Raw genomic sequence first — 24,504 nt, forward strand, 5'->3', positions numbered from 1 at the left:
TTTGTTACCTAGGGTACCAGTAAAACATCCAAAGACAGATATCTCAGGTCACACAACTTTTATTGCTGAAGACCATCACTGGGGGCTGCTGCAGACAGGAATGTGGCCACCTTGCCAGTCTTGCTAACATTCCCCAGTGTACCTAGCCCCATGAGCCCCTGCCCAGCCTCTCCAGCCTGCTCTTCTGGGGCAGTGTTTCCCTTGAGCGGCCACGGCCTGCCTGAGCTGGGCTAGGCTGGGCTGATCTGCTTGGATCCTGCCTCTGGGAAACATAGCACCACAAAAGACCCTGACGGGCCCAAGGAAGGTGAGGGGAGCACGGCTGGCAGAGGAATAGCTGCCCCAGAGAAAAGGCTGCGGAAGGCCCAGGCTTTTACTGGTGAGTCCAGGCACACTGATGATTTGCAGGAACATGGTCAACTTGGATCCTTCAGAAGGGCTGCCTGGAGGGCCTGGGACCACGTTAGGTTTCTCTCCGTGGTAGTTTTTAGGTCAGTATTATGTTTCTGGAACAACTGAGAAATTGAAAGGTGGAGAAAGCTGAGAAGAAATTCCAAAGTCCCAGGACAGTCCCTGGGAATGAGAGATGCTCTCCACCCGGACCTCCCTGGGGCCCTTGGGAGCCTATGCAGGAACAGCATCCGTTTCTTCATGCCTTTGTCAGGACCCTTGGATGCAGAAACAGTTTGTGGACCTCGTCATGTCAGATTTGCTTGCCAGTCCAAAACAGTATTTGCTTCCCTGAGTATCTCCTAGGGGCTCTAGATGCTGTAGTGACTTGGGAGATGTCCATCCTGGGGACTCAGTCCAGTCTCTTCATCCAGTCCCTTGAGGCCAGAAATATTCTGTAGGACTCTTAAAATATGACACTTCCCATGAGTCCCCTGGGGGTCTTGGGCTGATTGATGCTAGCTGTCAAGGCTCCTGGAGTTTTTGGAGAATCTTTAAAAATACCCGTATTTTCATTTCTTAAATATAAAAATAAAATAAAATAAAACCCGCCCCAGCAGCTTGTGACCAAATGAGTAGAGTGAATCCTCATCTCCGTTGTCAGCCTGGTTAGCCATAGCACAGCTCAGCTGCGGATCTACGGCTCCAGCAGGAGGTCTATGTGAGGGTTTGATGCTCATAATGACAACGGGAGCAGCTTTCCACAGAAGACAGTCCAGGCACGGGGAAGCTGCACCCACCAAAACCCGCGATCCATCCCGGGACAGCAATGGCGTCACCTGGGTTGCTGGCATCTGTCCACACTGGGCTAGTCTGTAAGTGAGGGTCAGAGAAGCAAGAATTCCAGGCCCTTCCTTGGGCTCTGGGCTCCACCTCCTCCATCCATCTATGGACACCCCTATAGGAACATCCACAGTACTCAGGCTCTTGTCTCCAGGTAATTTCCAGCCTGGGATTTTGAGAAGAGTTGACAGCTCTGCTGGTTTCTGAAAAACTCGAGAGTGGCAATGCACACTATGTACACACACACACACACACACACACACACACAGCAGACAGTGGAGGTGAGAGTCCGATGGTGCCTGGTGGCCATTAGCCCAGATGATGCCACACATAGCCAGTCACTGTAGCCAGAGTCTTCACAGCAGCCAGTGCTGTGCAGAGCAGCAGGCCAGCTGGTTAGGATTTTCCAAATCGCACCTCACTCTGAGGAAGAGAACGGGAGAAGAAGGTGATGGTGAGCTGGGTGGGCGGGGAGCGCAGAAGCCCAAGGTTGGGGTTCAGAACCTATAATTTAGCCCAGCTGTCACCTGGCACTGCCTCTCCAAGGAGGGACAGTAAAAGGAAAGGATGGATGCAGGCTTGGAGGGCCTCTCTGCACTGGATTTCTGGAGCCTTCCCTGCTCCCCCTGTGTGAGCCCTCCCCTGTTCCCCAGGCAGAGAAGGGGAGGGCTGGCAGAGCAACCCCTGCTTTACAGCTAAAGGCTGAAGGCCCAGAGAAGGCAGGGTCTCAACTGGGTCAGCAGAGTTGCAGGCAGATTCCTGGTTCCTGATGCCCAAATTCCTGCCGTGGAGGGAGGCCTCCCATCACTCCACCCCCAGTGGCCTGTGTGAACTCACACCTCGGTCATCCCTGGGAGAGGAGAGTGGCACTGGGGCTGGCACCGAGGTTAGGCCCACCTTTTATTCTTTACATTTATTTGTTTATTCATTCATCCTTCATTTATAACAATACACAGTAAATACTGAGGATATTCCAGGGGTTGTAAATGGCTGATTTTGATAGATCAGTTAGAGTTCTTTAAGAAAACTGGAAGATGAGAGGGTGGAAGTGGGAGAGGGGACTCTCTAGGGTGGATCAAGTATTCCAAAGGCCAAGGGTAAGGTAAGGCACACACTGAAGAGTTTGTGGTTCAGTCTGACTTGAACAATGACTTCTGAGGCTGGACATAGGTTAAAGCAAGTCAAAAAACATAAAAAAAGTTTTTATTTTATTACTTTATACTCTTACGATAGTAGTGAGGCACTGTTGAAATATTTTATGTGGGAAAGGGAAAGAATTGTAGTTCTCAGGGAGCATTCTGGTGACAGCTGTGAAAGTTGTCAGAGTCAAAATGAAGTCCCTTGTGTTTTTTAAAAAAGACAACAAAGACAACAAAAAGAAAACCAAAAAGACTCCAACAAACAGAGCTGGGAAAGGCCATGAAGAGCGGGTTCTCATGCATGAATGCTTGATAACAAAAACTATCACAAAATCCTCTGCAGAAACTGAAACGTTTTCAAAGTCCATTGCAACCTTACACAAAAAATTACTTCTGGGGGAATATCTGCCTAGCAACTGCCTGCCCAGCCTCTAGGCCCACCCTTTTGCAACTCTCTGAGCTCTGTTCTGAGGGAAGAAACCCAGGGAAAGAAACACAGGCAGCTGGGATTGACCCCAGGCATCATGTTTGACCCTGTCCAGAACACGCCGAATACGAGGCTGCTGAGGGGATCTCTGCCTACACCCTGGGTGCTCCTCCAGGGTCCCCACTTTAGGAAGTTCCCAGTCTGCTGGGTGCAGTGTCCTGGTGCAGGGATCTTACCTCCATCTTGCTGTAAATCCAGGGAAGAACTTCTGTCACTTTGGTGTACACACCAGGTTTGTTTCTCTGGCCACAGCCTGTGCCCCAGCTGGTGACACCTGCCAGGTACCAGCGGTTGTTCTGCTCGCAGACAAGAGGCCCCCCACTGTCTCCCTACAGGGGAGAGGGGGCACATGTGCAGGATGGGACAGGTAGTCCATGAGCAGAAAAGGGTGGGGTCCCAATTCCCACATCAGCCCCAACATCCCAGCCTCCCCCATCCCCAGGGTGCTGGGACCTGAGCTCCACCCACAGGTACCCTCACCTGGCAGGAGTCTCTGCCCCCACGAAGGTCCCCAGCACACATCATCCTCGGGGTAAGGTAACTGTCATAGACCAAGTAGTCATTGCATTTCTTGAAGTCGATGAGATTGACCTGCACCTCCCGGAGGAAGGGGGATGTCTTGTCTTCAGTGAAGTGGGGTGGAGGAGACAGAGGATGGAAAGCCAGTGAGATTCTGGATAGCTTCCTGGTGGTCCAGCTGCCACCCCAAGACCTAGAATCACAGCCTCCTGGGAATGGAGGGTGCCATGCCTGTGCCTGGCTCCGACCCAAGGGAGGCCCTCTGTGGTTGGACACCCAGGGCATATTGGCACACATGCCCTCACACAAGACACAGTTCGCTGCATGTAAAACAGAGACATCCACGTACACAGACACACTCACAAGCCTATCAGGCTATGTGACATGTTGCACAGCATTTGCCTACGTTTAAAGCACCCTCAGATACCTGGCTTTGTTTGTTTTTGGAAGCTATGTGCCCTAAAGAGAGCAGGTGGCACTAATCCATTTACAGGTGGGGAAGCCTGGGGCTGGAGAAGTGACCTGCCCATAGTCACACAGCTAGTAGAGTATGGAGACAAGACGAGAAGGCTGTGCCCAGATCAGTCATCGCTTTGCCTCACGGAGGGATGGAAAAGTGGTCCCAACGCATGGCAGTGCCCTGAGTCTAACTGTGGGGTCATCTTGCTCAAAGTAAGCCATCTCACAGGACAAGGCACTCTGTGATTGGGATGACGTGAAAACAAGACCACTTCATCATCTTGTTTAAGGCCAAAGACAAGGGCATCTGCAAATCACAACAGTACCAAACATCCCCCTCTCCTGGCCAATATGAGTGACTGCGGCTTCCTTACTGCTTAGAGCTCCTAGATAATTTTTTTTCTTTTTTCTTTTTTTAATTGAGACGGGTTTCACTCTGTTGCCCAGGCTAGAGTGCAGTGGCATGATCATGGCTCACTGCAGCCTCAACCTCCCTGGGATCAGGTGATCCTCTTGCCTCAGCCCCTCTCGTAGCTGGGACTACAGGCACACACCACCATGTTCAGCTAATTTTTCTATTTTTTGTAGAGATGGGGTTTTGCCGTGATGCTCAGGCTGGTCTTGAACTCCTGGGCTCAAGTGATTCTCCCACCTTGGCTTCCCAAAGTGCTGGGACTACAGGTGCAAGCTACCGTGCCCAGCCTCTAGATAAGGTTATTAAGCTTCCCAGTCACAGAGTAACCCCTGCTTCCTGACACCATCCAATTTAGAGAAAAGTCCTACGTCTTTGAACCCTCCCCAAGCCACCTAAATCCTATGAGCAGTCCTCTCTGACACGCTCTTGCTGAGATGCTCCATGGTTCTTCATGGTGTGCTCTCTCTCATTGCAATGAGCAATGAACTCAACTGGTTCAACCACAGCAGTTTTCTAGGTGGTCTTGACCGGAAGGCATTGTCACAGCGACCACACTGGCATATACTCAGGTGTCTATACACACATATTCACACCCAGGCCCATGAATCTGTATACCCAAACTCTCATCGACATAGGCCCTCATCTGTATACCCAGACACATTGCTTACACGCACTCACGTATACACACACATGCACATGAATACACACACACAATCAAGCATCTTTGCCGCTTACCATCTGTCTCTCTGGTCTTGCCAAAGCCTGTGATCCAGCAGGTCTCATTGAGGCTAAAGGTCTGTCCATGCATGGGGAGGCAAGCAGGGTGGATGTGAGCTGCAACAAGACCTCCAGATGTCAGTGAAGGAACAAGGCTGAGACTTTCAGTAGAGGGAGGAAGAAGGAGCAGAGGCACTCTGGGGGCAAGGAGGAGGCTCCTAGAACATTCATCCTTGACTCTAGAGTGGTTCTGAATCCTCCAGAACCTTGGACTGACCAGACACGAAACTCGATCACTTTATCAAAACCCACCAACCTTTGGGGGCTACCAGGCTGAAAGCCATTCTGATTTCAGTAGTTGCCCTGTGGTCAGATGCATACGCCTTGGAAGCTCCCTTGTACAAGCTGATACTGGGCAGCTGAGGGTCTCTCCCCACAAAGAGGGTCTCTCCTGGCAGAGCCTCTTCCATGTCTTTCCATTAGAACAAGGAACAGCAGCAGGCTAAGACCCAGATATTATGATCGTTGCATCTCAGCGGTATGTCCAGCCTGGTCTGGCAAGGGTACCCACTGGTTGTCCAGGGCCTGTGGCTCTCCCTCCAAATGTTTGCCCAGCACAAGGTAAGAAATCTCTCCAAACAGGAAATGCATTCCTAGAGACACAGACCACAGAATTCCTGCTAACTTGATCCCACACTCAGAAATATTATATTTAGAAGTCACTGTTATGTATCACTTCATAAGCTCTGAGGACTGGTGTTCCTAGGGCGACCAGGGCATTGACCAACACACCTGAGTTTGCAGGAGGAAAATATTAGTTGATAGAATGTTTGCAGTATTCTCAACCATTTGTTATATTCACTGCAGTATTCTGCACCTAAGATAATGCCTGTCACATATTCAGTGCTCACTAAATGTTTAAAAAGAGAGAGAGAGAGAGAGAAGGCAGGAAGGGTAGATGGGAAGGATGATTTTAAATTTTTCTCCAATAAATTGGAATTAGGCTTTAAACATTGGTGTCTACCCTAGTTTTGTCTGCTGGAGAGTAAACAAAAAATAGATGAAGGAATAGCATGCATTATTAACAAAAATGCAAAATAGGATTTCTTTTCTCTGCCCCTTTTTGAGATGTAAAGTTTTAAAAACATGTAACACTGATATATGATCCATTGTTATATATTTCACTGTTTTTTATGGGGAAATTAAATTTACCAGTGAACTTTCACAAACGAAAGTACTGTGACTTCTAGTGCTCTACCTGCCAAATGAGTTTAAGAAAATCTGCACTGATTTCTAAACCAAACATCAGGGCACATGTTGTGGCCACAGGACTACATACATCTGAGCTGTGATTCTCAGACTAAGGGTCTGCTTCCCGCCCAAAAGCCTATCAGAGTCTATTTGAAAAGCATATGCAATGTGAGAATAGCCTTCATTCGGTTTTAGAAATTATTTAGTTTTGGAATTCCAAATAATATTAAGGAGTGGAGGGTGGGTGAGAGGTAAGATTTGGATGTTTAGCCAAATACAGCCCAGGTTTGACAAGGTGAGAAGGCCTGCTCTGGTCCTGCAGACTGTGCTCTTCCTGTGTGCTGAGCGGCAGGGCAGGGGGCAGCGGGCATCCCTCACCTCAGCCCAGGGTTGCACAGACAAGGCTGGAGTTGCAGAAGGGCTGGTGGGCGTGTCATGTCAGGGCGTGGCTACGAGTGGGAGTGACGCTGCGTGGGCGTGGTTCTGGGCTAGCGCTGCCCAACCGAGCTCTTCCCAGGGATCCTCCTCCTCACCCCACTCTGATGATCTAACTGCTCTGACTCGTGATAGACACCGCCTCCACAATTAATGTGCGAGGAAACACCAGCTCCCAAGCTCAGAGCACGAGAATGGCTAGACTAACCAGAGAGTCCTACAAGGCTTCTAGAAATCCCGGCACTCCTCCTCCCTTTCCCACCTGTAAAACTGCTTATGCCAGGGGGCTCTGGCTCCATTCTTCAGGGTCCTCCCTGAGCCCGCATTACCTGTCTTCTCCAATCTTTTCAGGACCCACCTTGGCTCTCCTTCCTCTGCTGAGCTTCCCCAGGATGATTAGTTGCTCCCGCCTGTGCCACCATAGCTCCCCGCTCACCCAAAACATCTCATAATCGACCTCTACTGGTCGTCTTGGTGTATGTCACCCATTTTATTTCTATTTGCAACTGTACTATAGGACTGCCATATAGTAGACGCATAGTATTTGATAAGTGAACAGATGAGTGAATGGATGAATGAATGAATGAAGTCTTCTTTGAGGTCCCCTGTCCACAGTGATCATCTGAGAACCTCTGCATTTCCTTTGTGTAGCCTCATTTGGTCTGTAGCAACAACGTTGTAGCAATTAACTGTTTGAGTGTGTACTCAGCTTATGTTCTCCACTGCAGGGTAAGCAATTTGCCAGTCTAGAGTCAGGTGGGGAGAGCATTGCTTGGGAATCAGATCGACCTAGTTCCAGTCCCAGAGCTACCACCTATTACTTGTGGCCTCGGGTAATTATCTCTCTGTAAAGTTCCATTTCCTCATATGTCAAATGAAGTTAATAATAGTACCTGCTCACAGGGTTGGTTGTGAAGAGTAAATGAAATCCTATGTGTAAAATGCCTACCATAGTGTTCGGCCTCTAGGTGCTCAGTTAATACCAGTGAAAGAATTCAATCTATTGATTAAGATCCGTACCCAAGCCCTGACTCTGTCATCAATTTGTAATGTGAGATGTATCATTTGGAGCAAAGTTATTTATAGCCCTTGGGCTTCAGTTTCCCTAATTATACAACAGAAGTGTTCCATGTAAGGATCTTTAAGAGTCTTTGACTTCTGCTATACAGAAGCTTTGGGGCCCAGATCTGAGTTGACAGATGCTGGCAAGCGCGAGGGTTGCAGAGGGTGCTGGGGCTGGGGGACAGGAGAGCGGGGAATGCAGATTCACTCACCGGACAGGGTCAGGGGCTTGGACAGCCGCATGAGGGCGATGTCATAGTCGTCCTCCTCGTCGGTGTAGTTGCTGTTGATGATGATCTCCGCAATGGAGGCTGCCTCAGGCAACTGGTGCAGGTTGCTGGTTCCTGCATACACCTTCCAGCCCTCCAGGACCTTCTCCCGGGTCCTGCGAGAGCCACAAAGGAGCATGGTCCAGTACCTGGCTGGCAGCGTTCACTGGCAGCATCTGCTACCTACAGGAGCCACAGTCAGAGCACCAGCTTGGAGGCAGGAGGATGGATAAAATGACCTCTGGAGGGAACCCTCTGTCTTATCCCTGGAGCCAAAGCAATCCCCCACAGCCCCTCAAAAATTATGAGCTTGCAGCTGTGCACCTTACAGTAATAAAGAGGGAATGATGAGTAAGACCTCTGTGTGGCACTCACCCCCCACTATCTCCTCTGCGAGTCACCAAGGATCAAATAAGAGCCTTTGACTTTTGCCATGCTGAAGCTCTGGGGCCTCGATGTGAACTGACAGATGCTGGCAAGTCACAGGGCTGCAGAAGGTGCTGGGACTAGGGATAGGGGGCACAGATTCACTCATCGGGCAGGGTCAAGGGCTTGTACTGATAAGATCTCAGTATTATCACCCTCAGCAAATACTCAGCAGGACAGAGTAACATGCTGAAGTCATTATTAGGAGGCCAGTGTCCCTGAGGCCTGGTCTCAGAGCTCTTTCCTGCCCACCAGCCTGGGCTGTGGGCCCCCAGACACTAGGTCAGCTGGTGACTGTTAGAAGCTGATACAGTGCTCTCCCTGCAATCCCTAGCCCTCAATTTCTGGGATAAGTAGGGGCTCCTCTGCTATGAGTTCCAGTTGCAGGAAGCAGCAACAAACCCAAAGACTTTTGCATTTCACCCTGTTCTTCAGGGGTCAGCTCCCAGTCCCTCTTCCTGCCTGCCTCTCTCCCTTGGGGCCATCATGGGACTTTCTCATCCTTGGGCCTAGCTCAGAACAAACACCCCCGATCCACACTTTCAGGACCAAGTGAACACCCAAGCTACACCAGTGCCAACTGGCCCATGGGGGCTGGACTCACACCCAGAGTCCTCCTCCACGAAGAAGTCAGTCTGCAGCCAGTCCTTCCTGGTGGGCCCTGACCCTGGGCAGTGTCAAATCACCTGCCTCTCAGGCACTTACACGAAGAAGCAGTGGGCGGCAGTGAGCACCCACTGGGCGTCAATGAGCGTGCCTCCACAGATGTGGGTGGTGCCGAAGTGCAGACTCACTTGCCAAGGCCACTTGCTCTCCGAGGCCAGCGCCCCTCCCACGATCCGCCCTGTCATGGCCCTCAGTCCGCAGTCTGGGGAGAAGGAGTAGACGTACTGTGAACCCTCCTTTTCCCAGGGTTCTTTCCGAGCTCCTGATCAGAATGCCTCTGCCGTGCTCCCAGGGCCAGGACAGGCTCAGGCAGCCCCGTCCTGAAGGGCACCCACCCTCCCATGGATGGGCTTTGCTCCCTTATCTGCCACACACAGCAGTTCCCGTGAGAGCATTGCCACCACATGGTGGGGTGGCTTTCTGGGATCATTCAGTGGGAAGTTTGACCCCAGGCAGGTTCTTCTTTCTTCTCCTTCACTCATTCTTTCATTGATTTGGCAAATGTTTTCTAAGTGTCCCAAGCTTTGGGCATTGTGCCAGGCATTGGGATCGTGATGGTAAGTCCCAGGACTGCCATTAGGAGCACAGGAACGCAGACCAGTTCTAACGTCACCCGGAATTGACAAGCATTATAATGGGGGTCCTATTGTTTCTAAACATAGGAAGAATACACTTCCCCTGATGCACGGGAGACTCAGACAGCTTCCTTGGAATAAGAGGTCACCGGGCTGAGCCCCTGCCAGAGTCAGGAGAAGGGGAAATGTTATCCTGGGTGTACCGGTGCCTTACAGGGACTCCAGCCCTGAAGCAGGCCTGCTGACTAAGACACTGTTCCTGACTTAAACCCCAGTGCCAAACACCTCCCTGGGAGGAGTTCTGCCCCTCTTCCCTTTACTCCCACATGACATTGACCACAATCCAAGAAGAAGAATATCTTACGGGAACACTGGAGAGAGATATACCGCTGGGAAGGGCATTCAGACCTGCAGGAAGAGACACAGAAAGTGGGTAAAGGGTATATTAGCTGCCTCCTCCAGGAAGGCTTCCTGATTGATTCCTGCTCAGTTCCTATCCTGTTTCCAAGGAAGCTACTCTTTGCACAGGAAGCAGGAGATTCTGAGCTTCTCCTTCATGTGTGACACTCTCCCTTCCAGTGTCCAGAATGGCAGTGGTTTAGTGCAAATCATCACTCTCATCCCCTCAACTAGTTTTCTTGCGGCAGATTGCAGACATTGGCCCAGATCCATGTTCTTTGAACTTAGGACTTCATTGTCCCAGCATCTTTTCACGGCTAAACAGATGGCCTGGTGCTCCTCTGACACACTTCCTCGACGCAGATGCAGAAACCACGCAGCACAGAGCAGGCATCCAGATGCAGCAAATTCACGTCCCTTCCCTCACCATTACTTCTCTTGGAGCCTGGCTTCTTCTCTGCCCTCTGCAGGGCAAACAATGCCAGCTGGCAGAGCCCCCAAACCTCCGATGCTTCCCACATGGCCCTCCCTGTCCCTGACGCCTGCACCTGGCAGTCCTCTACTGCTGCTTCTCTACCCTGTTCCCAACCCCAGTGATGCTTCTCCCGCCCCAGTCCAGGTCCACTCCCTGCAGCAGCTCTCAGTTCAAACACCTGGTTGACTGGAGGTCCCAAGGTTCGTGAATTGCCGCTGACGACCAGGTAAACTCTCAGGGGCACCCCTGGTCTCCAGTTGCTCTCAGCACTGAGCCTCAAACAATAATTTTTAAGTCAGGAGGCAGTTTGGTGAATAAGGACAGTTTCCGAGATGCCCCTGAACACTCATGGTGGACTCCTGGAGGCTGGATCCCAGAAAAGCCAGGGAAGGGGGCTCCCTGACTCAAAGACCCCCTCCCACCCGCTCCTTCCCCTGCTCACAAACAGGCAGCCTGCCTGCCCCACCATACCTGTGGAGGCTTTCCTGGATGGTGGAGTTGTATCTCGAGATTGAGAAGCTGTTGGCAAAATCCCTGTGGGCAACCTCGGTTGTCCGGTAAGCACTACAAGGGAGGAGAGGGGAGAAGAATGAGCCCCCTGGAGACAGGGTCATCCCAAGTCCTCCAGTAGGCTTAGAGCCCCACCAGCCCTGCTGACAGAGGCCAGTCTGTGGTGGTCTGAATGGTGGCCAAGTCCTCCAAGCAGCAGTCAAGGCCCGATAAAGTGCAGCCCCACCCACATATTCCACCACTGCCCCCATCTCCCCCAACTCCTCTCCAAGACCCCCAGCCCTATGCACTACCCAGCATTTCTCAGAGTGTAGACTGGTGGCGTTACCATTGCCTGGGAAGTTATTAATATTAGCAATGCTTCTGAATCAGAAACTGGGTGTGGGCCCAGCGATCATCGTTCTAACAGGTTCTCTAGTGATGCTGATGCACACTCAAGTTTGATAAACACCAATCTAGCCCTTTTCTATCCAAACTGCGATCTATGAATAAGCAGCAGCAGCACCCTCCAGACCTATTGAATCAGAGTCTGCATTTTAAAGAATCCCAGGTTACTGGGCTGTACATTAAAGCGTGACAACCTCGGGGCAAGCCTCCTGGATCTCAGAACACAGTGTGCCTAAGAATCACCTTGGGATGTTTGCTGAGCAGGTTTTAAGTCCTAATCCCAGAGATTCTGATTCCAAGATGCATTTTCATAAGCATGGCAGGTGATTCTAATGTGTTCTACTCTCTGCATGGAATTTATGTATATTTCTAGAACATGGTACACCCCTGCGTGACACCCTGGCATGACACTTTGCATATCTGCTCCTCTACCCAGAGGGCCCGTTCCTCCCTTCTCTGCTCTCTCCACCAGTGCAGTTAGGCACCCTCTCCATTGTGTGCCCTTGGTGCTTCACACACATCCTTATCATTACACATCACATCCTACTGTGGTTATTGGTTTAAGCCTGTCTCACTGAGCCACACTAGAGGTCCTTCAAGCCTGGGCTCCTGTCTCAATCCTTTGTGTCCAGGTACTACACAGTATCTAGCACATAATAAAAGCTCAATGAATATTCTTTGAATAAGTGGCGTTCAAAGACCTGAATGCCCAAGGGAGGTTCAGGCTTGCATAAGGCCACACACACAACTCATGGATAAAAGATGCCCGTGGTCTTCCATCTGGATTACTCTGATCCCGCTTTTGTGGATCTGGACAGGCTGGGGTGGGGTAGAGAACTAGTTCTAAATCCTAACCCCACACCCCAGGTGTTTTTGGTGCTTCTTCTGTAGAGAACCCACAGTGAGATCTTAAACTCTTCTCCCCACGACCTCACACACACTGACAAACCCCAAACTACCCATCTTGAAAACTCAGTCCAAGAGGGAGGATGGAGATGTGTGAAAATCAGGCACTTCTTCAAAGTGGAAAGTCATTGCTCACCTACTCCTTCCTCTACCCATCAACACTGCCTGATTTGTTTAAAATCTTTAGAGCCAAAGATCCTTATGATTCTGCCTGGCCTCACCTGGCCCATTTCATTCTCCGTTTGATGAGGTCTGGCTCAAGCCACGGTAGCTATAGCTCGAGGTCCACTGAAGGCCTTTGCACAACCCGAGCTTCTAGTTCCCTAATATAAGAAGAAAAGATCTGCCCAAATGCCTACCCAAGGCGTAGGGCCACCACCGCGATGGTGAATGTGATAATGGATGTCAGGGTGCTTTGAGGCAAAGAACCATCTAGGAGTCCGATACTATTGCAGATCTATACATCACTATGTTGGCCTCATGAAAACAATTTGCTCCAGACTCATAGGATCTCAGGGCTTCTGACTCTGAATACCTTGAGGGTGTCCAGAACCAGTGAGATCAGCCCTGGTCCCCAAGGGTCTTTTTAATACGTTTCTGCAACATGCTTGAGAGGCCCTATGAAGAGCCTGAGACATCCCTGAAGCCTGGACTCTGGGGCCGGGTTGGGGGTTACCTCTCAAAGCCCAGCTGCTGGCAGGTCTTCTCTGAGTAGGAGTCATTCCAGTTGCTGCTACAGATGGGAAGCCACTGATGGAAGGACCCAGAGTAGATTTTAAGCAGAGACTTGTCCCAGTCAAACCTCACTGCAGGGCAAGAAAAAGGCAGAGCAGGTCCTCAGCACCTAGGAAGCATCAAGCTCTTGGATGAGCTGAGTAAGGCTCTGAGAAGCGCCTGTCCTGACGGCACTCCTTGCTGAGGCCTGGGAAAAGTCCAGGAACGTGGCCTGGGTCATGGGGGGTCAACCAGTACTCAGAAGCCCAGGATGCCTAGCATGGACAGAGCTAAGGCAGTCACCAGAGTGCTGCAGACTGGCGTAAACTGTGTATCAGCTCAAATGGGAGGCAATGGACAGGGAATCATTCGGTCTGGATTACATACATGCACACATGCCCACATACATACATGCACACACACGCATGCACGCACACACACACATATACACACACAGGCATGCCTACACACACATATATACAAACAGGCACACAAACACATGCACATGTACACACACACACGCACACGCACACGCTCGCCCGCACCCAGCCCCCTTACCGCAGCCCAGCTCATCACTCTTCAGCTTGCAGTCCACCACCCCATCACAGCGAACAGCATGCTTGGGACAGCTCTCCCTCTGCTCCTTGTACCTGATCTCTGTGTGGCCCCGCCAGAACTGGACTAGAGAAAAAGAAGCAGACAGCTAGGTCACGACCAGCTCCACAGAGATGAGATACTGAGCAGCCCAAGGCCCTGGGGGTTCTGAGACACCGACCTGCAATCCCTCTTGAACTCTGGGGCTCTCGTCCCCCATCTGTATGGAGAGAAAGGCTGCTCAGGAATGCTCCGGAATGCTCCAGAAAGCTCCTGCAAGCATGGCAGCACCAGGCAGATTCGAGCAGCCAGCCACCCAGAGAGAGAGAGAAAGAGAGAGAGAGAGCTGTGGAGATGGGGACCACCTTGGGAACTCCCCTCCCTACATGCTGGCAAACACAGTGGCCAGAGAAACCACCTCCTCCAGTGTCCCAGAGCTTCCCTCTCAGAACCCCTCTGCCACCCCATCTTCTCTGTGCTCCACAGGGTCACAGCAGATAAATTTCTGTCCTCACAGTCACACACGCAACCACCGTCTCTGTTCTCAAAGGCGACCATCCTTCCAGTCTCAGAAGCTCCTGGGTTTTTCCTTCTCCCTCTCCCCTGCACAAGGGACACCCCTGTGCTCAGTTCTTTCCCCATGACTTGTCTTTATGCCTTTAAATGTCTCTTCATTCAATCAGCAATTCTAGGTGGCTGATTCCCACATATACAAGTTGGAGCTAAAAGAAAACAGTTTTACAAGCCATATGTGCAAATCTGCTTCACGACTTCCTCCCTCTCTAACGGCAACCTCTTTCCAAACCAGGGGCGGTGGGCCCTCCTGCCTGGAGGCACCTCCCGTTGGCTGCCTTACAGATCCACGTTCTAATTTCTCACCCCGCCTCTCCTCCTCCACCAGCTCCTCAGCGCCACCCCTTGCTTCTCCTCCAGGGCCCACTGTGCTCTCTGTCACCCAGGGTAAAGTCCACCCATGTGTGACTGCTCCGTCCAAGTCCCGACACAAATCCCTCCTAATCTCTTGGGCTGGCCCCTCCTCTCTGTGCCCTGGTCTTCCTCCCACATCCTGGGCACTCAACCCCCAGGGAACCCTGGGCAGTCTCCCTTGGAGTGCTCATGGAGCCCCACGTGGATGTGTAGTGGAGAGGGTGCTGGGCCGGGTGGGGAGTCAGGAGGCCTGGGCTCTAGTCCTGACCCCACCAGGTAGCTGCTCGGTGACCTGCAGAAGTCAAGACACATCCCTAGCCCTGGAGGTCTAGAGGCCTCCCTGGCAGACCTTATGGGGACTTCAGGAAATGCTGTGAAACCACGCTGAGAGCTTTAGTTCTATTCTGTGAGCCCACCCATGGGTGCCATCTCGTCCCTCCACGGGTCATTCCTGCGGCTTTCACGGAGCGAGGTGCTCTGTGGTGGGAAAGGGAGGGAGGGCAGGGCAGTAAGTCACAGCAGGCACCATGGCGAGGCCTTTATGTGCATTATGACAGTGATCACCCCACCCAGTCAGACAGGTGGGGAAACTGAGGCTCAGAATGTTAATGGACTTGTTGAATTCACACAGCTGGTCGGTGGCAGAGCCAGGGCCTGTGTGGCACTAAAGCCTGCTCTGCCAGCACACTGCCCCTCCCTCAGAATCCCCTTCAACAGCCCTGCCAGCAGACGTTTCCACGCGCTGGTCCACTCCACCCTTCACCACTGGTGCCGCCTCTTTCACAGAATCCTTACTCTTTGGCCTGGCGTTTAAAGCTCTCTACAACAGGGCCCAGCCTTGCTGAACCGAGCAGACGGCCACAGGTCCCTGACTGTTCCTTCTCCACTCTGGTTAGGCAGGTCCCTTCCTCTCCCCCATGCTGTCCTTGCCACCTGGCTTCCCACATTTTCTGTGGCTGCTCATTCGCTCGGATGCCCTGCTGGGCATAATTGCTGTCCCACCTTCCAGGTCTTCATCTGGCCCCACAGCCATAAGAAGCTATCCCCTGCATCCAGCCCACACAGCTGTCATCCCCTCCTCATAGTCACACTCAAATGCATTTGCCCTTCAAAATTTCCAGCTATTCCCCCAGGAGACTGTAATCTCCCTGAGGACAGGACAGAATAAGGTACATGCACATTTGTGCTGCCTAAAGTTTCCCACTGTGCTGGGCTCATAGTGGACCCCTGAGCAGAGAGCCCTGGGGCATGCCTGGGTATCTTTGCTGAAGAGAATGGGGAAATTGAGGGGGTCTGAACCCCTGAATGCTGAACACATCATCCCATTGACTGAATATCCTTGACAGACTTTTTCCAATCAGTGTTTTCATGTGTTTTTTTTAAATAGCTAGCATTTGTAGATTTTGTTCCAGGAATTGTGCTGTTGACTGATTTATTCCTCATAATCTAGTGAGGTTGGAATGAGATCTTATGGGGCACATAGTAATGAAATGGGCAAATGAATTTTGTCCCATCTGAAGATGCAGAAACTGAGCTCGGAGTGGTTAACTAACCAGCCCAAGTAAGCTGCATAGTAAGTGGCACAGATGAGACCCAAGTTCAGGTTCCTCTGACTTCTACACTCTTAACCTGGATGCCCCACAGGGTCCTGGAGGCAGCACAGTCCAAGGCCATTTGCAGGAGTGTACCTCTCTGAACATGGTAGCAGGTGAGTGGGTGGTCCCCACACCTGTCCCCGCTGCCTGCCCCCATCCCTGGGTCCCACTCTGCCTGGCAGTGCCCGGAACCCACCCCTGCACCCTCCGTTCAACTCACAGAGGATGATGAGCGAAACCACCAGGGCAATGAGGAGGAGCACGCACCCGATGAGCGGCAGCCGCTTCTGGCCCTCCCGCCAGGTGAACTTGGGCAGGCTCGTACCTAGGAGCAGGGCGGCAGCAGGGGAAGGTGAGGCTGGAGAGGAGTCCGACGAGGTGGAGAGGGTGGGGGAAGCAAGGCTGTGGCCCAGGAGGGCCCCGTGAGGATCACTCCACCCCAGAAGTTGGAATGAGATTTGATGGGGCACAAGGTCAATGGAATGAATGAATGAATTTTGTCCCATCTGAAAATGCAAAAACTGAGCTCACCCTGCCTGGCACCAGCAGCCGTCTTTTACTGGGCTCTTCTCTGGGCCAGCCAGGCACTCTGCCTGTGTTCTCTTAATTCTCACGGCAACCTCATGAGCAGAGTCTTATTAGGCCCATTGTATAGATGGGGAAACTGAGGCTCATGGACGTGAAATCACTTGGCCGGGGTTACTTGGTGAGTTAGTGGCAGAGTTGGGATTCCAATGCAGTGGGTCTGATACCAAAGCATCTCACCCACCCTGGAGAGGGCAAGGCTGTGGGATGGGCCCCAAACTTCGAGTGATCCTCCAAAGCCACGTATCATCCAGGCCTGTGTGTACTGTGGTGGTGGGGAAAGTCCGAATTCTAGGATGGGAGGAGGGCAGCACTGGGGCGGGCAGAAGCACTGATTCCTTAAGGGCAGACCCAGTCCCCAAGGCCTATTCGACCTCTCTGACTCCCTAATAGGTGAACCATGCAACCCACAATTTGGAAGGCTGGGGATGGACTTGAACACCTGGTCAGAATCTCTCCTTTTCCTCGCCCACCCACAGATGGGCCCACTGATCATGACCTTGTTCCACTGCAGACCCCAGCTTCTTAGGCAGACCCACAGGACAGCACAAGGAGAGAACCCTGTGACTAACTGGGGGACCTTGCTACTGAAACCAGTGCTCTGACCTGGGTTGTGCAGACTCCAGGGTGACACGCTGCTTTGTTAGTCCTGGCTTCTTATCACCTACCCCCCTTCGCGCCTAATTTTCCACTGTCTCAGGTTTTCACATTTCACAAAAATGTTTCCTTTTTGCCCCTGCCCCCAAGTCCCTCACTGCCCACCCTGCTGCCTCCCCTTCCCCGCATCATTGTCTGCAATGAGAGCAGAGCACACTGGCTCTGAGATTTCCTCCCTGCCCATGGGCTGCTTCCCATCTCTCTTGTCTTCCCTGCAGCATCCCCCTTACCTGGGCTCTCCCTGGTGGCCCTGGCAGCTGGTGCTGACCTGGCAGGAGATGATCGGATGGGTACAGCCCCCACTGGTGTTGCTCTAACAAGGTACACTCTGGTTGGGGAGGTTGTCACGGAGGCTGACCTGGCAGATGATGACCTGCCGGATGAGGACCTGGAAGGTGAGGACCGAGCCGGAGATGCCCTGGCTGGAGATGCCCTTGGAGATGCCCTGACTGGAGATACTTGGGCTGGAGATGCTCGGACTGGAGGTGCCTGGGCTGGCGATGCCTGGGCTGGTGATGCTCGGGCTGGAGATGCCTGGGCTAGAGATGCCCGGCCTGGAGGTGTCCCAGCTGGAGATGCCTGGGCTGGAGATGCCTGGCCTGGAGGTGTCCCAGCTGGAGATGCCTGGGCTGGAGATGCCCGGCCTGGAGGTGTCCCAGCTGGAGATGCCTGGGCTGGAGATGCTCCAGCCAAAGGTGTTCTCGCTGGAGATGCATTCTGAAAGCAGATCGAAGAGTATCCCTCAGGCTGTTCCCCTGCCAACTCACCTCAGCTGTGGGCTCTGCTGCACTAGGATATGATTGCTCTGAGGCAGCAGCTAGGGGTTGAGCAAAACTCCCCGGACAACAAAACATCTGAGAGGAGGACTGTGTCCAAGGATAGAATGAAAGCTCAAAGAGCCTGCTGTCCCCCAGCTCCCCTAGGGGCTCCCCTGCCACTTAGGACCTGTAGAGAAGGGTGGAGGGAAATGGGCCATGTGCCCGGGGATTGGGGGTCACCTGCTTAGGCTACGCATGTCTAGGAAGGGTTAAAGGAAGAGGCTGCTGGGCTGGTCACTCACTCTGAGACCTCATATCAAGGGAATGTGGTCCCCTATGGGGAAAGCAAAGATCCCTTCTGCCATCTTCCCTTCCACCTCCTACATCTGCATCCTTTACTTTCCTGTATGTGCGTTAGATTATAAAATACTGTTCTTACTATGAGCTGTAATCCCTAGTTAAGCACTAGTTAAGGAAAGCCCTGACCTGCCAACTGAAGGGGCAGAGCGCCAGTGTGAGCTCATCTGAGGGAGAAAAAGAATGCTGTGCAAAGGCCAGACTAAGGTCTTTGCATAACACGGACAAGCCTCAGCTGCAGAAGGCCCTGTCCTTCCCTCTGGTGGTGGCCTGGGCCCTGGCTCCTGCCAGGGATCCTGGCACTGTGGCACCTTCACCGGCCTGCCCTTCCTCTTTTGTGCACACTCTAAGTCTTCCCCAACTTCAGGGGGACTTCCCGTAAGCCAGGACAATAAAATACTAATCACTCGTGTGCATGGCACTTTAGAGGTGAAAATAAACTTTCACATCTGTGGCCTCACGATGGCCTCACCACATCCCTGGGAGGTTAGTACTTTTGGAAGCCCATTTTACAGATAGGGAAGCCAAGGTTCAGAGCTCAGCTTGCAGAGTCACAGAGTCAGGGTTCTACCCCATGCCTATTTGTCTCTAAGTCTCCTGCCCTTCTTGAGTCAGAAGAGCTTCCCGGCACAGTCTTCATGAACGGCATGTACAGAGTGCTCATTTTGCCTTTGTGAGATTGGTTAAGGATGGGGCCCCGGGGCCCTGCAGGGCCGGGAACACCTTGGAAACCTGGGGATAGGGCAGAGGGTTACAACAGGGATCTTGGTCTTGTGGTACTTTCCGGTGTGACCCACAGTTGGGCCCTGTGACCTGCCAAGACCAGGAGGTGTCTAGTGGCCCAGAGCAGCGGGGTCAGGTGGGTCTTCACGTGCTCTGGGTTAGAGAGACCAGGATGGAATTTGGCCTGCCTCTAAGGCAGCTGGGTGCCCCAGGCAAGTGACTTCGCCTCTTTACATCTCAGTTTCCTATCTGTAAGCTGGAGTGAAGCACCTTGCTTCATGGTACTGAAGTCACAAATCATACCTGTAAAATGCCCAACACACAGTGAGGGCGTGGTGAGCAGTGGCTGTGATGGAGGGGTTTTGTTTGTTTGTTTGTTGAGTCTTGTTCTGTCACCCAGGCTGTAGTGCAGTGGCACGATCTTGGCTCACTGCAACCTCCACCTCCCAGGTTCACGCTATTTCCCTGCCTCAGCCTCCCCAGTAGCTGGGGCTACAGATGTGTGCCACCACACCTGGCTACTTTTTGTATTGGAATCTCACCCCGTTGCCCAGGCTGGAGCGCAATGCCACAATCTTGGCTCACTGCAACCTCTGCTGGGTTTAAGGGATTCTCCTGCCTCAGCCTCCCGAGAAGCTGGGATTATAGGCACCCGCCGCCGCGCCAGGTTTTTTAAAAATTATTATTATACTTTAAGTTCTAGGGTACATGTGCACAACATGCAAGTTTTTGTATTTTTAGTAGAGATGGGCTTTCACCATGTTGGCAAGGCTGGTCTCAAACTCCTGACCTCAAATGATCCACCCGCCTCGGCCTCCCAAAGTACTGGGATTACAGGTGTGAGGCATCACACCACACCCAGCCAGTAGTGGGGTTTTGTTTGTTTGCTTGTGAGAATGCTGGGCTTGCTATGGAAAAATCTGTTTGAATCTGATTGTCTGCATTGCCAATTGCATTTCCTGGGCAAGCGACAACCCTTCAGTGCCTGATTCCATGCATGTGAAATGGGCAGACCTCACCTCCTTCCCCCAGATAAATGGGTGATACACATGAAAGAGCCGGGTCTATAAATGTGTGTCAAACAGTGACAAAGATAACAGCCCACTAGCACTTTCCGGGATCCCATTCCCACCTCTTCACAGCTCTTTGCAGTTGATATGGTTAGCCTCATTTTACAGATATTGAAACCGAGGTCCAGGCAGGTTAAGAACATGCCCAGATTCACACACCAGGTAAGTGACAGCTCAGATTCTAACCAGGCCTGCTAGGAGCAAGGAGGGCCTTGACCTACAGTGTCACAAACATCCACAGGACCTACCTTCGTCTCTTCAGGGCTTGTATGTGCAGTTTTGCACCATTATGTGATTTGATCCTCACAAGTCTGTCAGTTAGCAAGCTGGGCAGGAATTACTACCCCCAGTTTGTACACAAGGACCCGGGGCTCAGAGAGACCAAACAGACCACCTGAACGAGCTGGTGGTCTGTAGGAAGTCACGCACGGTCTTCTAATTCCCAGGCAGCTCAGGCTGTCTCTACCTGAACGGGACCCTGCCATCCAGCCCCAGCTGCCCCATCAGGAAGAGGCCCAGAGGAAAATGGGTGGGCAGGTGGGGGAGGGAGCTGGGGAAAGCTGTAAAGCTAGAACAGGAGAAGCGAGTCAGGCCAGAGAGGGAACTGGTGGTGAGGGAGCATGGGTGGAAAGCCAAGAGCTGCAGAAAGGGTGACACATCCAAAAATGGAATGGAGGCCCGGCAGGCCCTGAGTCTGGGGGTATCTAGCTCTGGTCTGACTAGAGCAAGTGCTCTGCTGTCAGAGCCTGGCAGGCAGGTGGAAAGCCACTGGACCCCTAGACCAGGGCAAGAGGAGAGTTCTGGAGCCTCAAGACCTGAAGGAGAATTGCCCATGAAGAGAACTACAAGTCACAACAGGGGCATCAGGATGAAAGGGCAGCCCCCAGACCAGATGAGAGCAGCCTCCAGAGTGAGGCCCCCGCTTCACCCCTGACTCTGACCCTCAACCCAAACCCTCCCAGACATCAAGAAGAGTTCTCATCTTCAGGGATCATCTGAGTAAGAGATTCCACACCAACCTTCTTTAGGCACTTCACAGCCTGTTGTCCCACGCTGCTGGAAGTTCTTCCTCATATCTAACCTGTTATAGCACTAACTCATTTCTTTGCCCCAATTCTTGGAGAACAACTGCTGAGCCTCTAGCCTCCCACCAGAGGCCCGACCTCACCCTCAGAGTAGAGGCCTTCAGCAGCTGGGGAATGGGAAGGGGAGGAGACTACTTGTTTGTTTGTTTGTTTGTTTGTTTGTTTGTTTTGAGACAGAGTCTCCTCTGTCGCCAGGCTGGAGTGCAGTGGCGCCATCTCAGCTCACTGTAACCTCCACCTCCCGGGTTCAAGAGATTCTCCTTCCTCAGCCTCCTGAGGACCTGGGACTACAGGCACATGCCATCATGCCCAAATTTCTGTATTTTTAGTTGAGATGGGGTTTCACCATGTTAGCCAGGATGGTCTCCATCTCTTGAGCTCATGCCCACCTCGGCCTCCCAAAGTGCTGGGATTACAGACGTGAGCCACCACACCCGGCTGAGACTTCTTATCCAAGGTCCCAGCCTACAAGGGGCAGAACCAGGACCAGAAACCAAGCTTCCCAAATCCTGGCCTTTGGCAGTGAGCTGGAGACTCAGGAATGGAAGTGAAATGACCAACTCCTTGATGTGTCCTGGTGTCTCCACAACTTGCCTGCAGACCAAAGGCTTCTCAGCCTGCTCAGGGGCAGGTGCACAGGGCAGAGCAGGGGAGTGGGGTCAACTCTGAGCCACATCCCTGGCCTAACTTTGCCAACCATTCTTTCCTGGCTGTGCCTCTCCTCCCCACCTACCCCTGGGGTGGTCTCTGAGGTTACCCCCTGCAGTAACATAATTATAAGCCCTTACCATGCCATGGAACAGGCCCACACCCCAGGCTGTCACTGCTACCACCTGGCTATGCCTCTGCAGCTCCCAAGGGTCCTCACCCAAGGCTTGTTCAGGGCCCTCCAGACATTTTGGGGCAGGAAGCAGCATGGCAGGAAGGCAGGGCAGGGATCCGCAGGAAAGCAGTGAAGGGCAAGCTAGGGAGGGCTAAGAGGAGCAGCCCCTGGCCCTGGGAGTCTTTCCAAAGCCCGTCCCTGGACAGAAGTCTGTAAGAATTTTTACTCCCACTTTACAGACTGAGAGGTAGAGGCCCAAAACGTTTGTGTGCTTTGCCCAAAGCTGTTCAGGCCCATCTTATAGTAGAGGACGGACTAAAATGCAAGGCCCCCTGCTTCCAGCCTAGGGCTCTCGACACCACAGCTCCCAGGGCTAGATCCCCCGTGAGGCGAATGGGATGTTTTTCTGGTTTCCAGTTGCAGACTCTGCCCCTTGGGCCGTTACCTGGTAGGGATGGTAGTAAGTTAGCCAACCCCTGAGTATGTCCAGCCCTTGGCCTCTCCTGGACCTTCTGGGGGCCCAGCCAGTGATGCCAGTGAGAGGGGGGCCTCTGTCTTTGCTGAGTGATGTGGGCTCATGGTTGCTTCATCTCAGTGGTTATGGAGCTGCTGCCGTGGTTCGAGCCCCAGGCTCTGCATAGTGAGAGTTCTCCAGCCATAAGCAGCAACCTGAACTTGGGAAATATGCACTTCAGGTCCCCCAGAGCCTGGTCTTGCAGTGTGAACGATCCTATAAAAAGTTCTCCCGCAATTGAACAATGAGAACACTTGGACATAGGATGGGGAACATCACACACCAGCGCCTGTGGTGGGATTGGGGGAGAGGGGAGGGATAGCATTAGGAGATATATCTAATGTAAATGATGAGTTAATGGGTGCAGCACACCAACATGGCACATGGATACATATGTACCAAACCTGCACGTGTACCCTAGAACTTAAAGTATTTAAAAAAACAAAAAACAAACAAAAAAAAAAACTCTCCCGCTAGTCCTGAAGAATGTCCAGCAGACAGCAGCAGCTGCGATGATGCATCTTCATGGCCTGAGGGCAGCTGCATCAGGGCCCCTTTCAGTCCAGTTTAAGCCAACTGGGCCTCCCTCGTCAGCCCTGGGCCATTCCTTCGTAAAGCTACCACCCAGGGTTGGGCATATCACAGGCTGTCAGAACTGCAAGGACTCTGAAAACCCTCTAAGCCAGGCATGGTGGCGCCGACCTGTAGTCCCAGCTACTTGGGAGGCTGAGGTGGGAGAATGGCTTGAGGTCAGAAGCTCAAGAGCAACCTAGGCAACATAGCAAGACCCCATCTCAAAGAAAAGGAAAGAAAAGAAACCCTACCCAAGCCCTTTATACTATTGATGAGGCAATGAAGGCCCAGGAAGGCTGTGTGACTTGCTCACAGTCATACAGCCAGTTGGGGACAGTGCCAGTTCTAGAACCCTGATCTTCTGGCGCTCATCCTTGGGCTGTTACACAACACTCTGTGCTTCCCCTGTCTGTCCCTTACCATCCTCCATGAGAAAGGACCCTTCCCAGACAGAAGCCCAGTGGCAGTGTCTCTCTCCCAGTGACCCTGCGCATCAAGGGCGCCCATAGGGTGGGCACAGGCAGACGATGGGCCAACAACCCAGCACTCTGGGCTAGGCAAGAAGAAACCCCCCTCCCTAAACCCTTCTGGAAGCACTGGGGGCACTAAGAAAGATCAGGAGCTCCCTTCAACTGAGCCTAAAAACCCTCCTTGCCTGTTGGGAACCTGCGGTGCCCGTGGTCTGTGGCAGGGGAGGCCTGAACCCTTCCCAGAGAGGGCCATGCTGGGCTGGGTGACTTTTTTCCCTTCCTCACGGCTAGACCCAGGCTTCACTGCGCCTCCAGGTACCCAAGGCCCTTTCCTACTCTCCCCTCCCTGAACCCAGAGAAACCCCACAAATATAGGTTCCCCTCAGCACACGGGCATCTTCCCCACCACCTCGTCACCCACCACTAGCATCCCCAGCACACACACAGTGTACACCTCAGGGACTCGGGTCAGCCCTTGAGGCAGACTGAACTCCAGAAGGGGCCAAAGCTGTAAGGCCTGCCTCGCCCTGGGGGTGGGGGGCCGGGGGAGCCTCACTTCTGCTCCTAGGCAGGCATGTGACCTTGGGGACAGTCACATCCCCCTCTGGGCCTCAGCTCCCTTATCTATAAAATCAGGGTGTTGGACAATCAGCAGTTTTCAAACAGGGTTCCACAGAGCATTTCAGTTTCCATGGAGGTGCCTGGGAGACCAGCTGGTGGGGACTGTGA

At 52.5% G+C, this 24,504-nt stretch overlaps 1 protein-coding gene across 1 annotated transcript; it reads right to left on the reverse strand.

Annotated features, from left to right (window-relative positions):
* Positions 1-43: 43 nt before the first annotated feature.
* TMPRSS13 (transmembrane serine protease 13) lies at positions 44-21,384 on the reverse strand. Its single transcript, XM_073020245.1, has 13 exons — positions 21,330-21,384; positions 17,633-18,157; positions 16,381-16,485; positions 13,603-13,725; positions 13,007-13,136; positions 10,999-11,091; positions 10,018-10,061; positions 9,118-9,280; positions 7,930-8,102; positions 4,988-5,086; positions 3,340-3,482; positions 3,036-3,188; positions 44-1,656 (listed from the first exon to the last, which is right to left on the reverse strand). The coding sequence occupies exons 1-13, from the start codon at positions 21,382-21,384 to the stop codon at positions 1,630-1,632; spliced, it is 1,833 nt and encodes a 610-aa protein (XP_072876346.1). The 3' UTR covers positions 44-1,629.
* Positions 21,385-24,504: the final 3,120 nt, after the last annotated feature.

The sequence above is a fragment of the Chlorocebus sabaeus genome, chromosome 1 (assembly GCF_047675955.1).
Source record: "Chlorocebus sabaeus isolate Y175 chromosome 1, mChlSab1.0.hap1, whole genome shotgun sequence".
In the NCBI taxonomy this organism is placed as follows: Eukaryota; Metazoa; Chordata; class Mammalia; order Primates; family Cercopithecidae; genus Chlorocebus; species Chlorocebus sabaeus.

What these genes read in the sequence shown, in the direction of transcription:
- TMPRSS13 (XM_073020245.1), bottom strand. Translation starts at nt 21,384, where the DNA reads ATGAGGAAGAACTTCCAGCAGCGTGGGACAACAGGCTGTGAAGTGCCT. An exon ending in CTGTGAAGTGCCTAAAGAAG is followed by an intron (nt 18,158 to 21,329) that starts GTTGGTGTGGAA and finishes GTGAGTTGGCAG; the next exon opens with GGGAACAGCCTGAGGGATAC. An exon ending in GCCGCCCACTGCTTCTTCGT is followed by an intron (nt 8,103 to 9,117) that starts GTAAGTGCCTGA and finishes TGGCTCTCGCAG; the next exon opens with GACCCGGGAGAAGGTCCTGG.